Here is a 22,157-nt window from a genome sequence, read left to right on the forward strand (position 1 = left end):
ACATTTTAATTAAAACGAAACGAAAGTGAACTATCGTGACATAGTTAATTTACTCAATTAACTATTTTGTAGTAAAATGATAACTCAACCATTAACATGATCATGATGTGAAATGTTAAGATAATTGATTTGACATCTTTTATCCACGTTGATCTCTCATTTGGGGGTATTTTACCGTCTGACAGGTAATAATTACCTGTCAAACACCATTTCTCCTAATTTTACCGATCTAGCACCCTTTCTGACAAGGCATAGATTATTATCCGTGCCTTTTTGGGGTTTTGTCCGAGTTGAAGCCACGTCATAAAAGGCGTGGATGGTAATCCGTGCCTTATCCGAGTTCGCGCCATGTAATGACAGGCGTATATAACTATCCGTACCTTTTTGGGGTTTCTGACACTCGCCAGTTAGGAACAGATCACCATCTGCGCCTTCCATTATTGGTTCCACCTGAAACGCTCGGCCTTTAAACTCTCCCCTCCCCTATAAATAACACCCCTTCTATACAAACATCACCACATCAATTCATTCTATTTTTGCTTCACTATTTCCTTCGATTTTTGTTGTAAGGTAAAATAATTTTAGTATATTTATTTTATATATGATTATTTGAAAATTTTTATTGTACTAATTATTTTGTATTATTTTTTGCAGTTGTAAAATTGGAAAGTGAGATCATACCTCGAGACATTTTTGCCGATAAGGTAACAATATAAAATTAGTGTGAAATTTTTAAATTTTTTTTGATTAGTTTATATTTTAATTCATATATTATTTATTTAATTAGGCGTATTTCAGCTATTACTTTTAACTATTGTTTACTATTATGGAGAAGTTTAGGAAGATGAAACCATCTTCGTTTTTGTATCAAATCATTCTGCCAAAATATCCTTCAAGAGAAACATAACTCTTGAGGAGCTGATAATGAAAATTTCAAGGAAGATTCATGTTGGAAGTACTAGAAGAATGTTCTCACTTCAGTATAGATTTCCAACCGCAGTATTTCTGTTAACTTATACATCGTTCAAACTATCCAACGATGACGATGTTGCTATGATGGTTGATTCTCAAAATCAATATTAAAAAGTCGATACAGAGATGTATGTGAAATTTGTTGAAGTGTGTGCTATTCGTGGTATGTAATTATGCTCCCACTATAGGCTGGCTCAACAAGCTGATCAAGTTGATAACCCAACTCAAGTAATATATAATGATTTTAACTCATTAATTGGAAATCCACATCATGGTGTCATCCCATCAAGTTCAATGGGGTGACATTCATCAGCAATTTCTTACGATCTGTACTAAGGTGGCTCCATAAACAATCTGTATAGCAACATCGCGTCCAGTTCAAGGGGAAAACATTCATCTGCCAATTTGTTTTACCTGAATATGGAGATGCCCTCAACGTAACAATCTATGTAGTACCCATTTAACACGATGCCTTCAAGCTCCAAGGGGAGGCATTCAACTGCGTGCTTATTCGACCTCAATGTCGAGATTCCTTCAAGTTCAAGGGAAAGGCATGTAACTACCAGCTTGTTCAACCTAAATATCGACATTGTGGAGGAACCCTTATCTCCACCAGAAGAACCTTTTCATGAGCCAGGTGCTGAGACCGGACTATTCGTTCAGCCAGAATCACCGCAGTTCAACATAGACTCCGATGATGATGATGTAGATGCAGTTCCCACAAATACGATACACAATGAACCTCAAGCACACATGTATGAAGCTGATTATGGTGAAATGTACGAGCCAAAATTTACAGATATACCTAATGTCGGTGACTACAGATTTAATTCATCAGTCAATGATGGTAAGTTATATAAAGGAATAGAGTTTTCATGCAAATAAGAAGCGATGATGATAATTAAGAATTACAACTTTCGTAATTTTGTTCAGTCCAGAGTCGACAGCTCTACCACCGAAAAGTATGTTTGCCACTGTGTCTAACGTGATAATAGATGCTATTGGATGGTTCACGTATCGAAGAGGAAGAGGAAAAAAAATATATGAGAACTAATGATATACAACGGTCCTCATACATACTGTGCAGGAGGGATCAACCAACCCAACTTAGACTCCGACAATATCTGCCAAGCCATCATGCCCATGGTAAAAGCAAGCTCTCATATAGCTATTATTGTGTTGATTTTAGCTATACAATAGCAGTATGGGTATACAATCTCATACAGGAACTATAATATCCGCTAGGAGGGGTCATATAACTTTGCGGCAGTGGCAACATTTGGTATGAAAGTGGTGGCGTCTGACCTGGCTGCAGTGGCATATGAAATGGTTGCGATGTCATCTGAAACGACTGTGGAATGTATAACGGTGTAGACGGTGGCTGCTGTGAAGGTTTTGGTCCTGCAACTGAGGACGACCTGGAAGCGTCTGCTCTCCATCCACCACTATCCAGACATCTAATGAGCCTCTTAAGTGATGTGGGATGCAAATCATCATCTCTTCAGTACAATAAGGAGCTCATTCAAACTAAAACAAATATATATAATTCTTGGATGATAATTTTACGCACGTACCCTGCCATGCAGAACATGTAGTGAAAGAGGCAAATATAAATGTTTTTATTTATAAATATTTATTAATATTGTAATTTATTTATTTACTATTTTGGAAATTAATAATTAAATTATTTTTTTAAATTTTTTAGTTATTTGCTCGTGCACATATACTACGAGTTATTGGGAAGATTTTAATGCCAAACAAAACCCAAAATAAGGTCATCTGATGTGGTTGAATCATTTGCAAAATTTGAGTGATTCAAGAAATATAAGTTGGGGTCGACAATTTTGGCATTTTTGTTCTGAGAGCTTTACAAGCTGTAAATCCGACAAAAAATGTCATTGGAGGGTGTTTATTGTTGTTGCAGTTGTAGGTCTGGATCTGAATGCCATTTTTATGGTCGATTGTTAAAAACATGTCCCATATAAATTTCTGTTACTTAAGAGGTAAAAAATTAATTTTTATTTATTTTTATAATATTACTAACAAATAATAATATTCTATTGTATTAATGATAGGTGGACTGATGAAACCTCTCACGCCCACTTACCAACACATCAATGAGACTTCAGACTGTTAACCGATAAGTTTGAACATCATGTAAGAAATTATTTTCCTTCGACTTTAATTTTATTTATTTGAGGTTTTTAGCCAACAAAGTTATGTAATTTTAATTTTATAATTCCTGTGGACGCCTTACTGCGATATTGCTATTACCGACTATATATTGCATGAGATTCGAGTGGCTAATGCGCTCGTGTATGTCGTGTCAGTCTCGTTGATCTTGTATGAGATAGTCGAGTGACATCCTACCGAGTGCTTCCTTCGACAATTTAACTGTGTCCAATCAATTCTGCCACATCCACCCTATTTGGATGAGTTGCATCTCTTGACACAACAAGGGAAGATAGATATTAATTGAGCGAACCATCATGCGGTGTATCCAAATGAGTGGGTCTGAAGATTCGAGCGGAGTTCAACTCCGATCCAATTGTTCACAGTTTGACGAAAAATTTGAGAAACAAATTCAATTTATTAAGCACACACGGTACACGGAACGATTTACAACAATTGATATGGAAGCATTCAACGCTCCAGAATTTTCCCAATTCACAAATATTTAGCAATACAATAACGTAGTGATGATGATCACTATGTTGGAATGGTTTTTAGGTTAATATAATGTTTTAATTTTTTATTATTTATTTTGATTTGTTTATTGGTAAGTTGACCATTTTATTTATTCTTTTTACGAATGAGTTTTAGGACAAAAGAACAAGTTATGGATGCAATCAAGAACTACAACATACGTTGCTCCGTCATGTCAACTGTGAAAAAAACTAATGCGGATAAGGACACCGTTGAATGTATCCACAAGAAGCAGGGATGTAATTAGAGGGTTCATGTATCATGATTGCAGATGATGAACAATGTTTGGAAATCATAAAAATACGTCCAATCATATACATGCACCGCCAACATTCTAAATCATGATCATCGTAACTTAGATGTGCATGTGTTATATGAAGCTTTCATTCCGCTACTCAAAGCAAATCCATGTGTTACGGTTACAACCTATATTGCTTTAATTACATCGCTATATGGGTACAATTTGACTACCACAAAGCATGGTATGCAAGGTATCGAGCCCAACAAAAATTGTTCGACCTTTGGGAGGAATCATACAATGAATTGCGTCCATGGCTTAAACTGATGCAGAAACACATTCCGGGAACAGTTGTGAAATTGGAAACAGTCACGGTGTACGAAAATGATCGTGTTGTACAAAGTGTCTGCCAATTTTACCGACTCTTTGGAATTTTTTTGCAATGCATTAATGCATTCCGACACTGCAAGCCAATGTTTTAAATTGATGACACTTGGTTATATGGCCGATACACTCAAATAATGTTATAGGCGGTTGCACAAGATGACAACAAAAAAACTATTCCCATAGCCTTCGCAATTATCGAAAATGAAGATATCGACTCTTAGGAATTCTTCTTTACGAACTTACAAACATATGTTCTATCACATGTGATGCAAGATAGAGATGATGGGATTTGTCTTATTTCTGATAGAGGCACTGGTATCAAATACGCACTCCAGCGTATGGGCCCATCTTGCCAACCCCTTAATATTTATCATCGGTACTGTTTATGACATATTACCGCAAACTATTTGAAAAAGTTCAAGAGTGAAGATGAGTGCCTAATGGTGCTTCGAATGGGTATGTCTTTTACCCTTTTCGGTTTACCATATATTTACAAAAATTATTTCGAATTAATTATTCCATTTTTTTATTGATAGGTCATACACAGTCTGTACGTGAGTTTGAGGGTCTACTATAGGAATTGAGACATATGAATTCTGATGTCTACGAGTACCTTGCTAGAATCCTAAAGGAGAAATGGCCTCGATCATTTAATGGGTAGACGATATGGTCACATGACAACGAACTTGGCAGAGAAAATAAATTCATCACTAAAAGGAGTATGTCATTTGTTTTGCACGTTCGTTTTCAAAGCGACATATTATTGATTGGCAACCCTTTTCACAACATTGTGAAGACAAACAGTTGACTGTATGGCAGGTGATTACTAAATCCACTCAGACCTCCTCATAAAATTGCAAACATTCCAGCAGTATTCCAAAGCGATGAGTTTCATTTGCTTCTCTAGTGAAATGTCATTATTTCGTATGTAAGAATTTGTGAGGCCATTGGAAGGCATACAACACAATGCATATGTAGTTAATTTACGAGAAAAAAACAAGCGAGTGTGGATTTTTCCAAACTTTCAAATACTCGTGTACGCACACCAATACTGCTGCTTCTTCTGTTTGGATACCCTACATGAGATTCATTGATCAGATTTACTTACTTGAAACTATATTCAAGGTTTATGAATATAAGTTCCCTCCCATTAGAAATGAATGGGATCCAGATGAAGCTGATGATGAACCTACAATACGGTCAGATAATGCACTACGATGAAAAAAATCTGGTCATCCGACCACGGTCAACCTAGATTTTTTGTAACGAGGATTTGGTTGAACATTAAGAAAGAACCGGACAACCAAAATTATGCTCTATATATAGGAATCCCGGACACACGAATAACAAATGACCCAATCGCTCAGGCTCACGTATCAATTAAATGGGTTTTTTTGTATCGTTTCTTTTTTAATTAACAACAAATATTACTTAGTTTTCAATTTCTTTTGATTTCTTCATGCACCAAATCATGCATTCCAATATTTTCCAACACGATTTTTACCCCATTAAAATTCTCGTATGTGACCAAATTAGCCTCAACATAACTATAAGTTGCAATACTATACCTCTAAGCATATAAATTCTGAAATCACTCCTATTTACAAGCCATAAATAACACTCCAATATGTCTATCAAACCATTTTTTTATTATTCCTTCACAAAACCATGATTTCTAACAATTTTCAACGTCATTTTTACCTTGCTTAAAATGTCTCATATATGATGATATTATACTCACCTTAAAGATAAATTGCAACACTACGCGTTTATAATAAAAATTAAAAAATATCAAAAAAAATATTTTTCTATTATTATCTTGCGGTTTGCAAGGCGCAAGATTCTGTTTACAAAAATTTAATATAAGCTTTTATTATATAAATTTCAAAATATATTATAATTATAATATTATTAATTATTTATTATATTTAATATATTATACATATAATTTTTTATTTCAAAATATATAAAAGATATTATAATTATTATTTATAAAATATCTATTTTAATTACTATATTTATTTATTATTATATTTTAATTTATTATTATATTTAATAATTAATATTATTAATTATTATTATATTTATTTATTATATTTATTTGTTATTAATTTCAATTTGAAAGATCATCGCACGTTGCAGGTAGCGATGTCTCTCATAAATCTTGCGATATTTTGATTCTCAGGCTATCTCGCGCTTCGCCATGCGCGAAGTCATTTTATCTAATTATTTTATTGGCTTACCTGGAAAGTCAGCCCACGTTGGACGTATATCACGTGTTGGAAGGTACGGTGATTTAACACGCTGTTTGGAGGTCGCGATGTCGTCCTATGTGGACGATTTGAGAGTTATTCTTCCAAATAATTCTTGGAGGGCCCTGTTTCTTTAAATAATTATTTATTTGAGATTTTTAATATACAATTGCTCATATTGATATGGTTAAATGATTGATGCTACAAGTCTCTTTCCAGCTCAACGATCATGCTATTTGGATTGATTAATTGAATAATTTGGATCGGATATTATAAAGGTTCATTGTGGGATGATACTTTCAATCTGGTTTTCTCTGTTTACAACATCAGAATTTGAATGGGACCCTACTCAAAAGAACTTTGTGCCTTATCCTACTAGTCCAACTCGCAATTGATAGGATTTCTTATCATTAGTTGTAACCAGATAATCATTATTAGTCAGCAGCATTTTCTATTGCCTGCTGTTTTCTCAAGCCTGTATTAATTCCTCCATTGATTTCATAATCTAAATGTCTCATTGATTGTACAATCAATTTTCAGCCTCACTACTGCAAAAGTATATGGAGCCCCTCCAAGTCACTTGTCTAGCTATTGTTTATAACTGCTCTTATAATTAGGTTCTTTGAGCTGATATAAGGGCCAAAAGAAAAAATAGAAGAGAATGAATCAAGTAAAAAGACTCCCAAGTTCTAAATTGCATGTATGAAAAGATATGTGTCAACATCAGGAACAAAATGTAAGACTAATTAAAGATGCTCTATGTTTTTATTGATGATAAATGTAGTTAATTCCTGAGACATAATACTTTCCAAAGCAAATATGGAGATGGGATGGCTTAATTTAATATTGTAAAATGTAAAGAGTAACCATCATGCCTGAGTGGGATTAGCAATAAAAGGAAAGAAGGATGAGGAATTATTGCTTTTGCCACACTGCATATCGGTGTCCGCTGGTTGCCAGTGTCCACTCTCTGCTAGTTGGACACCATGAACCATCCCCAATCTTCATACATGCTTTGTCTCCAATCATTGCAGAATAAAGGTTGTTTTAGGACTCCAGGATCCTGACAGATGAACGGCTGTGGATATCTTGACGCCTTCGAATGTTCATCTGCAAGCATGCGTACCGAAATTTAAAAAAAAAAAAAAGCAGCAGTCACTGGAAAAATGTTTGCCTGGAAATTAATGTTTGTGTTGTATATCATACCAGTTTAGCAATCTGCTCATGAATGGAATCACCCCAATCGTAAAAGTGATCATAGAAAACTGTTGGTATTCCTGGATGTGAGTATGTTTGCATAACCCTGTAGGAAGGAACACATGGAGTCAATAATATGCGTGTGTATATGTAACGGCAACTAGTTCATTGCAAATTATGATGCAAATTGAAAATCATCTTGTGTTGTTTGCTACAAACTTTAACTCATACCTCCATAATATGATTTGAGGGGAAAGGCCAATGAGCCTGCAAGAACAAAATAATTGGCAGGTGAGTAGATTCCGGATTGGGAAGACGCAGATTGTGAGTATTACCATAACTCGCAGTACCTGTGTTGAGCCTGTGTCATGGTTATCGATAAATGTGACAGCCCTTGATGGCCACCACCCCATCACGCCTGTTAGCTTCCCCTGAGGGTCACGCAGACGCCAGAACTGCCCCTTTACAGCCTCCTGCAAAGTTACAAATAAGTAAATATCAAAACAAATGCATCAAAAACAGCAGGAGAATTTGGTGCCGCAATAGGCTCAAATGCAGTTCCTTTCTCTTGGGAAAATTAGCAATATTATATTTTCTATCATACCTGAAGAATCCCCTTGGTTGTGAAGTCAAATGCAGTTGAAATCTGTCCCGTGGCATCAATCCAATTAATGATCCTTTGTCTATGGCTATCTGCAGTAGAGGTTGTGAATATAATGTAAAAGATATAACATTCCGGTTACCAACAACATTCATATTTAACTAGTCAGCTTGGTTATTGTCTTTTATGGAAGATCTCAGATATGAAAAAACAGGTCAAGTGCATTACCTTGGTTATAGTCTAATCCATGTCCATTATAGTTGCAAGAATCCCAATACTCCCCAACAGAAAATATAGGCTTAGCTTCTTCAATATATTCTTTGACATATTTTGCCGAGTAACTGAAGCGAAACATCGTAGCAACATTGATATACTGAGATGGAAAGCACATAAATTTTAGAGACAATAATAACCTACTAGTGCAGCATTGTTCTTACCCGCTTGCGAAATCGAAGCGAAAATCTTGAAAGCCAACACTACATAACCACTTTAACTATGTCCTTACGAACGAAATGTTGGCTGTGATCAATATTTGGAACCCCATTGAAGTTGTCTCCTGTGCTTCTGTTACCCTGAGACATATTTGAGGTTAAGAAAATGTTACATGACAGTATAGGTCCACAATTACAAACCATCTTACCAATCCACCAGTGCACGATGTGACAGCATGTTCATTCCACGCGAGTGGAATTCCGTCGTAACGGTTATACATTCCTCCATGTCCTTTAGTAGTTCCGATACGATGATTGATTACTATGTCGGCCATCGCTCTAACTTTGTACTGCTTTAGCTTCTGGAGTAAAGCCTTCAACAGCTGCTCAGACCCATATGCAGAATTGAGTGAATAAAGGTTTTGGGGAAGATACCCTGTAATAAGACGAGAGGATATATATATATATATATATATATATATCTTGATCAGACTTGTGCAGACGCGATAAGAAACTAGCTCTTGCTTTGATGAAAACTATTCTCTAACCTTCTGGTGAAAAGGAATTAGTTGGTGGTGGCAACCATACAGATGTAAACCCAGATTTTGCAATGCCAGGAACCTTTTTTTCCAAGTTTCTCCACCAATCATATTTGTGAGACTCCCAGTTAAAACCCTGTTGAACAAATTAAACAACTTCAAAGTTCTTCCCTTAGCTTGTTATGAAATTCCACTTTTGAAACAGTGAATATCATTCCCGGATGAGTAATGATATCAGTCCAATAAAAAAGAATGATCAACATTTATCACATTTACCTGCAAAAGGATTTCTCTTCCATTTCGCAACACTGCATCTGAAAATTAAATCCAAAAGCATACTTTAGGAGCCATTTGTCTCTACCGTTTCTTCATCTTAAAGAGTTAAGGCACAAAATAATCCTCATAGACCCCAAGTATTCACAAAAACAAATGCCTATAAATGGTAGGCGTGCTTATCAAGTTTAGTTGAAATTGCTTCATTTTATCTTTACAATTTCAATTAGTGTAACTAAACTCTGCATATTGTATTGGAGATGTGGTATTAAAAAGCATCCTTTTGCAGGACCAGCAGGAACATAGTTTCAGAACAGGATAAACAACCAAATACCAGAAAGAGAAAGCAAGATATATGCGAAGGGAAAGAACAGCGTACCAAGATCAGTGCTTTCCTCTGTATTCTGCATTTCAACAAAACGTGACATCAGAGAAATGGTATATAATAGCTTTAAGTGGCCCACAAAAAAATGCCATTTTCAAAAGCAAAAGGAAGAAGGTAATTAATTATGTTAAATCGGCGGAAGACACTTACGACGTTCACGTTACTGTTACCCATAGTAAGTCAAGAGGTTGCAGCGCAAGTTTGACGCTGGATCGTGCTGAAAATGGAGCAGTATGAAATAACTTCAATTCCGTTTAGGTAAAAAATGAATGAAGGGAGTGAACAGTGAAGGAGAAAAGAAAGAATACCAAACAAAACTGAAGTCGCAGTTGCTGGCGATTGCAACATGGATTGGTCATGGAGTTTACCGATTATAAATAGAAGGAAGAAAGGAACAAAGACCGGGGAATTGGAATCATGCAATGGAGATGAGGAAATGGAGGGAATATTGAAATCCTCTTCCACCACCGCATGTTCCGAATTTGGCAGAAAGGCAAAAGGTAGTGAGCGGGTGGATTGAAATGAAATAATATTGAAAGGGAATCGAATTTCTCAATGGGGGGAGAGAGAGAGAATATATTCATATTTGAACAGCAAACATCGGACGGCCATACAACTCGAGTCACTGAGTCATGTCGTTCGATTGTGATGTGTGTGAAACAAAGGAGAGGAAGAAGTCAAGAATATGAAGGTTAAGGAATCTCGCAAGATCATCATTGCCACTACTTCCTATTTTTGGTGACATTTAGTGTCAGCAACGGGAATGATGAAATATTTATGCACCAAGTAAACCTGGAAAAATGATGCTTTTGTATCTTAGAACCTGTTTCATTTACTTTGAATTCGCGTACATTTGGTTGTGACATGATTTAAATTGTTTTCCAACTTCATTTTTCCTGGGAAACAAACAATCTCAATAATCTCAAAGCTAAGGAAAAGAAATACAGAGTGCCATAAGATCATAGATTTTTGGTTTGCTGTCTTCTCTTTTTTTCATTCACTGATAGCTGTAAAAACGGGGCAGCCCTCTCCATCTATGAAACCTTCTGGCCTAAAGCTAAAGGTGGAAGAATTGCAAAAAAAATTAAGCGAAAAAGTACATATTTACTGTTTAATAGACCATGAGACATGGCAGTCGTGTAATCTGCACTATTTTTTGTACGAAGAAGTTGAGTTGCCCCAGCCTTATCTCCCCTTCTTCAGTGTCAGTTTGAGTACTCTTACAAAAATTATGGAAGCCTACGTAGTAAGAGCATCGGGAAGTGTTGATCGACACCCGAGAATCTTGCCACCAACGTCCGGAAAGGTCTCCTTTCCAGGCACCGGGCCTACTTTACCACTTCTAGTTACCAAAACGGGGTATTTCAGCAGGTGCCCTTGTAAATACTTAAATTCGTTGCTCGAGTATCTTTCCCAGTTTTCTTCAGCAATGCTGTTCACAGTCTTCACACACTCCAAACTTTCAGGTTCCTTGAACAAATCCTTCACTACGTGCATGTGTTCAGCCCACAGTGACATTCTGTAACCATAAACCTACATGTTAACCGAACTGGTTAGCACTATTTCTCCGACATTAAAAGTGAATAAATACATACATTTTAAATACAAAAGCAAGGTGACGTGTATGGGAAGGTTCAAACCTGACCGCGTGGATGTCTCTTCCTCTCTTTCCATGTGTAATAGGGTTGACATGCACCAATTGCTATCTCGGTGTCCCTTGAACCAGCCATCGATCGTTGATTAATATTAGCAGACCCCAATATCACATACTCATCATCTACTATCATTCCCTTTGCGTGTACGTAAATCATAAACCGTTGGAACCTTAGTGAAGTTGAAATCTGAAAATAGTGATGCAACTCACCATTCTTAGTTCCATATGAACTCAATTCAAATCAAGTTCTAATACACTACAGAACTTGTTTGATTACCGTGTCACCTGTAGGAGATAACAAGCATGAAGTTGACCAATTAAAGTCCGATGGAACTTCTTCCCGGTTACCGAGGCAATAGAAATTTAGGTAGTCTCGTGGATGAGAATCCTCCATACGCATAGATTTCAACTCTTTTCCTATGATTTCATACATCATTTTAAATGTCTGCCCCTGAAATATCAGCATCACTATGCTAAGATATAATTATAATGCCAATGTCAATTCCAAATCGATCATCTATTACTACTTGAAAAGGGGGGAAGAAAAATACTACCTGCCAAAAGAGAATTTCTTGCACAGATGTTGAAGTAGGGACACCCTCAGGCCACATCGGTATAACAATATAAACTGCAAATCTCTCTTTCGCTCTTATCTTACTAGCAATCTTCAGTGCCAACTCCATGGGAATCAAATTATCAGCACCTAAAAGTACCAAAAAGGATAATCTCTCAGAAACCGAGACCGAGTTAAAGATCATCTCTCAGATTCACAAGAATCTACATGTGAAAACAGAATGAAATTTTTAGTGTGTGAAAATTATACGGAAAAAAAAAGATATAGAGGTTACTGAAACCTGCTTTGTAAGATGGCCAAGCATACGATGATCCAATGAAATATTGGTTCTCAATATATATGAAGTGTTGAGCAGCTCGAATTGCCTGGATGTATGCTGTTTGAATGCTCTTGTCTATAACTAGATTTTTTGCACAAACAAGATTCTGCAGTAAAAGGAATGGGAAACTGAAAATTAAACCATCTATTAATTAGTAACTCAAACTAAAAGAACGATAATGGTTAGGTCAGATGTAAAAGTATGATTTAAAACCTCAGCATCTGCTTGATAAACATCCTTAGGGAACCCTTTCACAGATCCTGAATCTATAGACCGGAAAACCTGCCGGTTTAAAGAACCAGAAAAAGGTTAGATCAAATCAAAGTAGTTTGCTTCAAGGGGCATGTGGTAAGTAGTACCTGAACGTTCCAGTTCTCTGCATTTCCTTCCTTGCAAACCCATAATGAAGGATCATCCTGTGAAACTGTCTCAGAAGGGCTTAGTATCCAAGAAATTCGTTCCAGTTTTAATAAAGACTCTTCATTCTTACTACCCCTCTTCAATCGCCGTCCGAGCTCAGCCCATTTTGTGGCTTTCCTCCAACGCTGCTCAAAGTTCTTAAGTATATCATGAGCAGCCGGTCCTTCAACCTTACAATGTAAGTCATGCCAAGGTTCCCTTGGACACTGAATTCCTGCCTAACAATTAAAAGAGAAACAAAAGAATCAGCAAGAACAATTGACGTCAAGATTCTTTAAACTAATTAAAGAATATAAGTACTAGAAGATGAGGTCCTAGTACATATGGTTAACACAAATCCAATTGCAGTCGAACTCCTAACAATGAAATACTCACAGAAAATGTGGGGTTGTGAAAATCCTCTCTATACACGGTATCAAGGTCCCGAAACAGTCGATGCTCGGGAGTATCGTAGCGACCATCACAAAGATCCAGACCTCCTAAAAAAGCAGTGATCTTTCTGTTATTTCTGGATGCAAGTGAATCCACAATCACACATTTCTGATGGTGCGTAAAGAGGGTTCCGACAACCTGGATTGCATGTCGCACTAAAGTCAGTACTTCATTCAGTCCCCCACAATTATAATTTTTTTTCTCCCTGGAAAGAACTAATTTATTGTGGATTAGATGGAAAAATGCGCAAATAAGAACTGGACCGCAGCAATAAGCATGCCTGTTGCTTGAAAATGCTAAGCTTACTGCTGGCATATCGAGGGGACAACACACATGTAACGGACGAGTGCTTGAAGAACTTCCGAGTTTCTTCATCATGTGTTTGCATCACTCCAGCCTGCATTCAAGCGCTTTCCTTATTAGAAACTACAATAATATTTAAACAAGAAACCGAATATTGCTAATAATTTGCTGAGAATCCGTACGGTGTTGATGAAGAACTTGCTATGGGAAGTCTTGTCGTCCCAAACCAACACCAGAACTCTAACCCCTTCCAGCGATTTGTTCTTCAGCAGATCCCCCAAACTCATAACCCCATCTTTAGGCAGCGGCCTCGTCGGCTCTCTCACGAGCTTCACTTCATGAAATACGGACCATCCCGTGATGTAAACCATATGATGCGCTTCTAAAATTGCATGGCAAATGTCTTCCCAACATGGTTCGTGCTTGAACACCGTCCCGTTCTCCAGCTCAATCTCCGGCAGCGTCGATTTCATAACGTGCGCGTCTTGGTATAGAGTAACTGAACCTCCGTGCCGGGCGGGGAAATAACAGTTTCCGAATCCGAATTCGTTCGGGTTTGCCGCGTTTCCGTATTTGAAAACTGGCATTTCCTCGCATCCGGTGAATTTCATTTCCAGGTGAAGCGAACAGTCGGGTTTTGGCTGTTTCCCGTAAGAGGTTAATATAGGGAACCAACCGCTAATCCGTACGCCGTCCTGGACATCAGCTGCTGGTACGGTGGCTACTCCTATCAAATCAGCGCCGAACACGTCATTATCCTTAACGTAAAACTCGAACAGATTTGCCGGATGGGCCAGGGGGATCTTAAAGCGCTCGTTCCAAACGGGGTTTTGCGAATTCGAAACCACGCGCGTCCGTGCTACCGTGGCACCTGCTAGGCAGACCGTTACGTAAGGGTCGTTGGTGATTATCTTACGGGGGCGATGATTCTTCTTCCGTCTACTAAACGGGTCTAATGGCTTGAAGCATCGTCGGAGCCGCTCCGACAGTAAATCCATGTTCGGTAGGCATCGAGCTTCGACGATTTTCAGTTCAAGGTCGCCATGCAGACATACAACAGCATTCCGGATATTATCTTCCGACATCGAATCAAATCGAAACGACAATAAATTATTCGAAAAGCGAAGATTAAATCGATAAACGTAAAATAACGATGCTAATTATCAATGTTCTTGATGGCTGATGTTGTTGTTCCATCCGCAACGGCTATAACGGGGAGAACAACAACCCGCGATCCGGTTTGTCTTCTCCGTCCATAGCCAACGGTGACAGCCGGCGGCCAAATTGAAAACGAGAAGTTGACGGATAGTTTCAATTTTTTTCTAAAATTAAATTTATTATTATTCTCCTGTTAATTATTTTTTAATTTTATTTTTCATTTAATTATGCCGAGAAACTTTGCGTTATGATACACGTGGCTGCCCTTAACGAATGTGTGGGTTAGGACATTTGACTATTTATATTTCTGAAAGGATGGAATCCAGTTATAGCTGGATTCTGTCGAGCTTTGCAAGGCGAAGTTCCCTTTTAAGGCGTTGCTTTACAGATTCTACCCAGAAAAACAGAGGAGTTCAAATTCATTCATCCACCATTTATGGGAGAAGCTGAAACCCACATTGTTGGGAACGATGAGCTTTAACATTGCATTGTATTCTTGTCAGCCGCAATTATTTAGTATATGGAGTTGGTGGGTTTCAGTTTATTTCAGCATAGTGTGAGAATTGTGTTGCCACATTCACCATCATAAAAAAAACAGCTTCTTCATTTTCATTACAATGAAGGCAGAACTTAATTTACACTGGTACGGCTGAAAGTCATGAATTTTGGGCATTTCGGGTAAGAAGCACCATGTAGACTTTGAGAATCGCATTTATGAATCTCATGGGGGACTGGGTGGGCCCGTGATTGTAAAAGTTTTTGCCCGGCCTGGTGCCGAGTGCTTATTGTGGTTGATGCCATGGAAGAAGAATATTCATTCATGAATATCCTAATATTCTACAAGAGTATATTATTACTTTCGAGAAAATTTTAATGGATTATGGCCACGGATTATAAAGATTTTGAGTTCATGAATAAATTAAGGGATGTAAGGCATGATGGATTATGTCGGTGTGATAGTTTACAATGTTGATATAGTAGTGCACGATGGATGATGATGTGGTAGATGAGTTTAATTGATTTTTTTACTAAATTCAAGGGTCTAATTGATTTTTTATAAAGTTTAAGTACTTAATTAAATTTTCAAAAAAAATATTAAATTATTTAAATTTAAAATATAAAACAAAAAAATTATTAAGATATTTTATACATTAAATATAAAAATATTACAAAATTAAATTATCAAAAAAAAAAAAATAGTTTAAAGATCATATTGAGTGTTAAAAAATTAAGAGATGATATTTTTTTGTAAAGTTTGAGGATTTCATATACGATTAAGTAAAAAAAATATTTTTAAAAGGATTTGAATGTGTGTAAATTAAGTTAAAAATATAGACTACGTATTTTCTTATTTTTCAAATTTCCAAAAATATTTTTAGTGAAAATAATGAAAGCATATTTTTTTATGTTTTCATATCTTCGCTTATTTTTAATTTTATTTTTCAAAATTTATTTTCTAATTTTACAGTCAAACACATTTTCTTCAACAGTTTCTATTTACTAACAAAATAAAAATAACATTTATTTTCATAAAATCAAATGGGCCCTTAAATTCTTTTATTTTTTATATTTTTTGACAATTTACTTTTATAATTTTATAACTTCTCATCTCCTAAAATTATAATATAAATTTCTCACATCTCCTAAAACTTTTTTTATATTATTTTCCTTCCACTAAAAATATGGAAATTGGTCCATATACATTTTTATTAAATTATGATGATTACGAGTGATAATATTTGTTCTAAAGAATATCAACTATTTGACACTGAATGTTCAAATACCCTTCAATAATTGGTGCTCGAACTTGGAACCTCTTAAGATAACAACCATCCTTTTAATCATTAAAGTGATTTGGTTTGTGTTCCATATACATTTTAAATATGAACAAAATGGTTCCTTTGTTGAACTTTTTTCTAATTCTTAATGAGTTAATTGTATCATATGTCCTCAAAGTATGACTATCATTTTACATTAGTCCTTAAACTTTTGAATGTTACAATTTCATTCCTAAACTATGACTATCATTCTAAATTAATCTTCAAACTTTTGAACATTCTAATTTCATACCTAAATTATGACCTTCATTCTAAATCGATCCCAAACTTTATGAACATTTCAATTTTATCCCAAACTACAAGTATATACTAATCACATCCCTTGTTAATAAAATTATTAGGCCAAGTTACATTATTATTTGTTTGAAAACCCAAAATTTAGTTTAAACCACGATTGAAACTAATTACATATTTGGATGAATATGAGGATGAAATTGGAACATTCAAAAGTTTGGAGACCTATTTAGAAAGCGATCATATCGGAGGAATGAAATTAGACTGTTCAAAAGTTTAAAGACTAATTTAGAATGAGAATCATAGTTTAGGGATGAAATTGAAATATTCAAAAGTTTAAAGACCGATTTGCAATGAGAGCTGTAGTTTGGGGGCATATGATGCAATAAACTTTTTTAATTAAGTGTTGCTGTCGCATTTCCATATATTATTTGTGGAAATGACCTGAAATATTTGATCTCCTACCATTGCTTTTCGTACAATAATACATCATAAAAGCAGTAGAAGTAAAGCTAATTCTGTAATTTGATAGGGGTTATTGGGCTTTTAGAGTTTGACCTGGTAGGTATATTGAGATAGTTAAAAGACGGTACTAAGTTTGAGTTTAAATATATATAAATATATTAATACTAAGTTTGAGTTTAAATATATATAAATATATTAATACTAAATTAGAGTTCATTCAATTTAATAATTTTAAATTTCAAAATTAAACTAATATAATTAATTTTAAAACAGAATTAAAATGAAATTATTTCGGTACAATTAAATGAATAAATTTTCATTGAGTTTTGTTCGCCTATAAATAATGAAGTAAAAAAAAAAAAAAGGTGGAAAGGCTGGAACACAAATGAAATGCTAAGATATGATATAAATAACGGATAAAAAAGCAGAGATACCCGCAGGTGACAGATCCAATCGCCAAAAAGTATCTCGTTTTTTCTAGAGTTTTATTTTGTAATAACTTGTATGAAAGAAGCTTCCAGATAACATGGCTGGTCTACAACACCCATCTAAATTATCTCCCCGAATTTTACATTATAGGCTTAGGGATAAATTAATATATTTGTTGTAAGAATAAATGTTTTGACATTTAATTTAATGTAATTTAACAAAATTATAAAATAAAACAAGCTCAAAACGGCTATTTTAAAATGATGTAAAAATAAAACAATTCAACACATGCTTCAATTTTAGTTTTCTGTTTAGATTTCATTTTTTTAGAATATGATTATAATTGGGGAAGTTAGGAGAAGCCTCTAGTTATCGACATTCCGAACCTAATGCAGAGAATCATCACGGTTTAAAAATTGGTTTAAGGTTAACTTTTACCTTAATAGTAAATCAAATTTATCAATTTCATCTTTAACATATTTTCACGTAAAACTAAACATTAAAATTATTTAATCATATCAAATTATACCGTTGACCGTTTTTATTAACATAAACATTAATTTTTACTTATGTGATTACCGGTTGTTTCTATGTCAGAGGACTGAAATTGTAATTTTTCCTTTTCATTCATCATCCACCCAAAACTAAGTAATTTTGGAAGCAAATATATATCACCATTTTAAGGTCCCCCTATTTTTTCACTTTATTTCTTTGCTTTTCTAACCCTTCCATCCATGCTCTCCACTCTCAGATATGGTTACTCCATCGGTCAACCACCAATCACCTTTAACAATCGGTCAATCACCAAAGAAACTTAGGGGGTTTGAAAAAGATGGAACGTTCTCAGTTAGATCAGCTTTCAAAGAAGATCATTAATAGGAATTCAAATGATGGAACTGGTACGTCATACAACTGGATATGCTGTTGAACGAGTTAGATTCTTCATATGGCTATGCTGCCTAAATCATTTGAACACAAATGAATTAAGAGCGTGAAAACGTAAGACAACAGAGGTGAATTGCAAAGATTGTCCAGGGAAATGGAATCTATCGAACACATCATACGAAATTGTTAAATTGCGAGAGAGGTTTGGAATATCTCATATCAGAATGTCTCGATGAAACCATTCGACATCTCTGATTTTGGAATCTGGATGAAAAAGCGTAGTACTTCATAAAAAAGGTAAATGGCAACATCGAATGGGGCATCTTATTTTCTTGTTTGACACGGGGAATATGGAAAGAGCGAAATCTAAACACTTTCAATGAGAAGATCAGGAACCCAAACCATATTTTCCAATATGGCCTCAGACTTGCAACTGATATTGAAAAAACAAAGAAAGTTAATAATGAGAATATTACCAGGGAACCCAGGTGGGTTCATTAGAAGAAACCTCCAGAAGGCTACTTTACGGTTAATACGAATGGTGCTTGTAATAGGATCTCGGGACGCGCTAGAGCGGGTGGTCTGATAAGAAACGACAAAGGAGATTGGGTTACAGGATACTCGATCCAACTGGGGAAATCATCTTGTCTATTAGCAGAACTTTGGGGATTGAAAAGAGGCCTTATCGTGGCGAAAGAAATGGATCTGAAAAACCTGATTGTTGAAGTGGATTCACTGGAAGTCATCAATACGCTGCAAGAGGAAGAGACAGAAAACCCCCAAATCAGAGCTATGTTAGACGATTGCAAAGCTTTGATTAGAGAGATTGGGGTGAATGAAATAAAGCATATTCTAAAAGAGAGTAATGGATGCGCTGATGGTTTGGCCAAACTGGAAATAAACGAGGAGGAGGAGAGAGAATTATCGAGTGCATACTTTCATCTCAGATAGATTAGGGAAGGAAACCCTAAGATTGTGATTGGAAACGGTATCGTTTCTCATTTTCTTCTTTTTTACTAAAAAAATATCAATTTAAACTATAATAAATTCAAAAAAACTATTATTATTATTATATGAATTATATCAATTTAAACTATAACAAAAATATAAAAAGTACAAATAAAATATAATATAATTATAATACAAATATATTTTATATAACTCACTATTAATATTTTAATATATAAATTATAAATTTTTTTATTATTAAATAATTACAATAAATTATTGAAAGTAATAAAATATTTTTAAGGATGTTAGTATTAAATTATTAAAATAAATATAAATACATAATTGAATGAAATTTATGTATTAATAAAGACAAAATTATAATAAAATTCCAAACGCAAGTTAAAAATAAAAAATCATAATTTTTGTTTTTGATTTAATATTTGTTTATCTATTTGCCACTAATTTTACAATCAAAACCAATTTTTTAACTAAAAGCACTTTTAAGAACTTTACCAAATACACCCTTAATATGTACGATATTTAAATTTAAAATCTAAAAAAATAATAACTCCTTGATTATTGAATTTAATTTGTGTTAAATTGTGATCGAATGTTATTATTATTGAATTTGAAGTATTTGTTAATATTTACAAAAATCGTTTAAACAACCTCTTGCCACGCGCTTAGCGCGTCTCAATACCGCCAAATACGCTTTGCGCATGTCAACAAAGTTATCTTAATTTCTAGAGGGACTGTTGTTCTACTTTAGACTCATCTCTTTCCCTGCTGTCACTTGATAAACTCAAATCTCTCTTTCACTGCTCCTTTCCTTTTTTTATTTTCTCATGGATTTTATTGCTCTGTTCTGTACTGGGGCTGTCTTAGCCGGCGGTCTTTACTGGTTCGTTTGGGTTTTAGGCCCAGCAGAGCAGAAGGGTAAGCGAGCCGTCGATCTCTCCGGCGGTTCCATTTCCGCTGAAAAAGTTCGAGACAACTACAGGCAGTATTGGTCTTTCTTCCGCCGCCCAAAGGAGATCGAAACCGCCGAAAAAGTCCCGGACTTCGTGGATACTTTTTACAACCTAGTCACCGATATATACGAATGGGGGTGGGGTCAATCCTTCCATTTCTCTCCTTCCATCCCCGGGAAATCCCATCTTGAAGCGACGCGCCTCCACGAAGAGATGGCCGTCGATCTAATCGACGTCAAACCTGGGGACCGAATCCTCGACGTCGGATGCGGCGTTGGCGGTCCCATGCGTGCCATCGCGGCTCACTCGCGAGCTAAAGTTGTGGGAATCACGATCAATGAATACCAAGTCAAACGTGCCCGGATGCATAACAAGAAAGCCGGGCTGGATTCGCTTTGCGGAGTTGTTTGCGGGAACTTCCTGGAGATGCCGTTTCCAGACAACAGCTTCGACGGCGCTTACTCCATCGAGGCGACATGCCATGCGCCGAAACTGGAAGACGTGTACGCTCAGGTCTTTCGAGTCATAAAACCCGGATCTCTTTTCGTGTCTTACGAGTGGGTCACAACGGACAAATACCGAGCCGATGACCCTGAGCACGTTGAGGTCATTCAAGGTATCGAAAGAGGCGATGCTTTGCCTGGTCTTAGAAGCTACTCGGACATTGCGGAGACTGCCAAAATGGTTGGGTTTGAAGTTGTGAAGGAGAAGGATCTAGCCAAGTCACCGGCTCAACCATGGTGGACCAGGCTTAAAATGGGGAGAATCGCCTACTGGAGGAACCACATCCTCGTCACTGTGCTGGCTGCCATCGGGATTGCTCCAAAAGGAACCGTTGATGTTCACGATATGCTGTTCAAGACGGCTGATTATTTGACCAGAGGTGGGGATTCTGGAATTTTTTCCCCTATGCACATGATTCTTCTCAGAAAACCCGTGGCTCCTTCAGAATCTTAGCCATTTTGTACTGTTAACATGCGTTCCACCTCTGGTTACGTTACCTACCCTCATCCCCTCCCCTAATTTCCAATGTCTCTCTCTCTCTCTCTTGTAATCCATCATCCTGTGCTTTCCTTGTAGTTTCCTTTAGTTTCAAAGTTGTTGATTTTGGGTTTTAATTTTGTATTGTTGGTGATAACTGATAATGGAAAGGAACGAAACTTTTTGTTCTTTTTTTTCAATTGAGTGAGTTCTCGTTTAATTGGAGTTCTAAGTGTGCTGTTCCACTTTTCGGACACTGAAACAGCTTTTCCTAAACGATGAAAATTATCATTTCAGTTGTGAAATTATCAATTGAGAATGAAATTGGATACGCATTTTCACTTCCAGACAACGGGGATGAAATTACTAGTTTAGATCCAGGTAGAGAGAAAAAGAAAATCTGAAATTAAAAAGACAGTGTGATGGGCACATGGGCAAGTGGCGACCACTGTGCATGGATCTTCCCGCCCCAAATCCAGTCGGCTGGCCTTTTGTCACATCTTGTGTGTTTTATTGGCCAAGAGGGCCCACGATTTCGTTGGATCTTTCAACATATGCGTCG

The 22,157-nt window shown here is 36.0% G+C and overlaps 2 protein-coding genes and 1 pseudogene across 2 annotated transcripts; 1 reads left to right on the forward strand and 2 right to left on the reverse strand.

Annotated features, from left to right (window-relative positions):
• Positions 1 to 7,300: 7,300 nt before the first annotated feature.
• LOC120157585 lies at positions 7,301 to 10,205 on the reverse strand (annotated as a pseudogene).
• A 910-nt stretch (positions 10,206 to 11,115) lies between these two features.
• Positions 11,116 to 14,996, reverse strand: LOC120157584 (phospholipase D delta-like). Its single transcript, XM_039168676.1, has 10 exons — positions 13,866 to 14,996; positions 13,661 to 13,777; positions 13,324 to 13,518; positions 12,888 to 13,166; positions 12,742 to 12,810; positions 12,490 to 12,634; positions 12,190 to 12,338; positions 11,913 to 12,086; positions 11,622 to 11,822; positions 11,116 to 11,514 (listed from the first exon to the last, which is right to left on the reverse strand). Exons 1-10 carry the CDS (start codon positions 14,766 to 14,768, stop codon positions 11,221 to 11,223), a joined length of 2,526 nt encoding a protein of 841 aa, XP_039024607.1. The 5' UTR covers positions 14,769 to 14,996; the 3' UTR covers positions 11,116 to 11,220.
• A 5,436-nt stretch (positions 14,997 to 20,432) lies between these two features.
• On the forward strand, positions 20,433 to 21,783 carry LOC120157586 (24-methylenesterol C-methyltransferase 2-like). The gene has a single exon (XM_039168677.1). It carries the CDS (start codon positions 20,489 to 20,491, stop codon positions 21,569 to 21,571), a length of 1,083 nt encoding a protein of 360 aa, XP_039024608.1. The 5' UTR covers positions 20,433 to 20,488; the 3' UTR covers positions 21,572 to 21,783.
• The last annotated feature ends 374 nt before the right edge of the window (positions 21,784 to 22,157 follow it).

The sequence above is a fragment of the Hibiscus syriacus genome, unplaced genomic scaffold (genome assembly GCF_006381635.1).
Source record: "Hibiscus syriacus cultivar Baekdansim isolate YM2019G1 unplaced genomic scaffold, ASM638163v2 tig00111273_pilon, whole genome shotgun sequence".
Classification (NCBI taxonomy): Eukaryota; Viridiplantae; Streptophyta; class Magnoliopsida; order Malvales; family Malvaceae; genus Hibiscus; species Hibiscus syriacus.

Coding starts and splice junctions, on each gene's coding strand:
- LOC120157584 (XM_039168676.1), bottom strand. CDS start 14,768: ATGTCGGAAGATAATATCCGGAATGCTGTTGTATGTCTGCATGGCGAC. Junction 12,087..12,189: donor AAGAAATTCTCTTTTGGCAG/GTAGTATTTTTC, acceptor CTGATATTTCAG/GGGCAGACATTTAAAATGAT. Junction 11,823..11,912: donor TATCTCCTACAGGTGACACG/GTAATCAAACAA, acceptor CACTATTTTCAG/ATTTCAACTTCACTAAGGTT.
- LOC120157586 (XM_039168677.1), top strand. CDS start 20,489: ATGGATTTTATTGCTCTGTTCTGTACTGGGGCTGTCTTAGCCGGCGGT.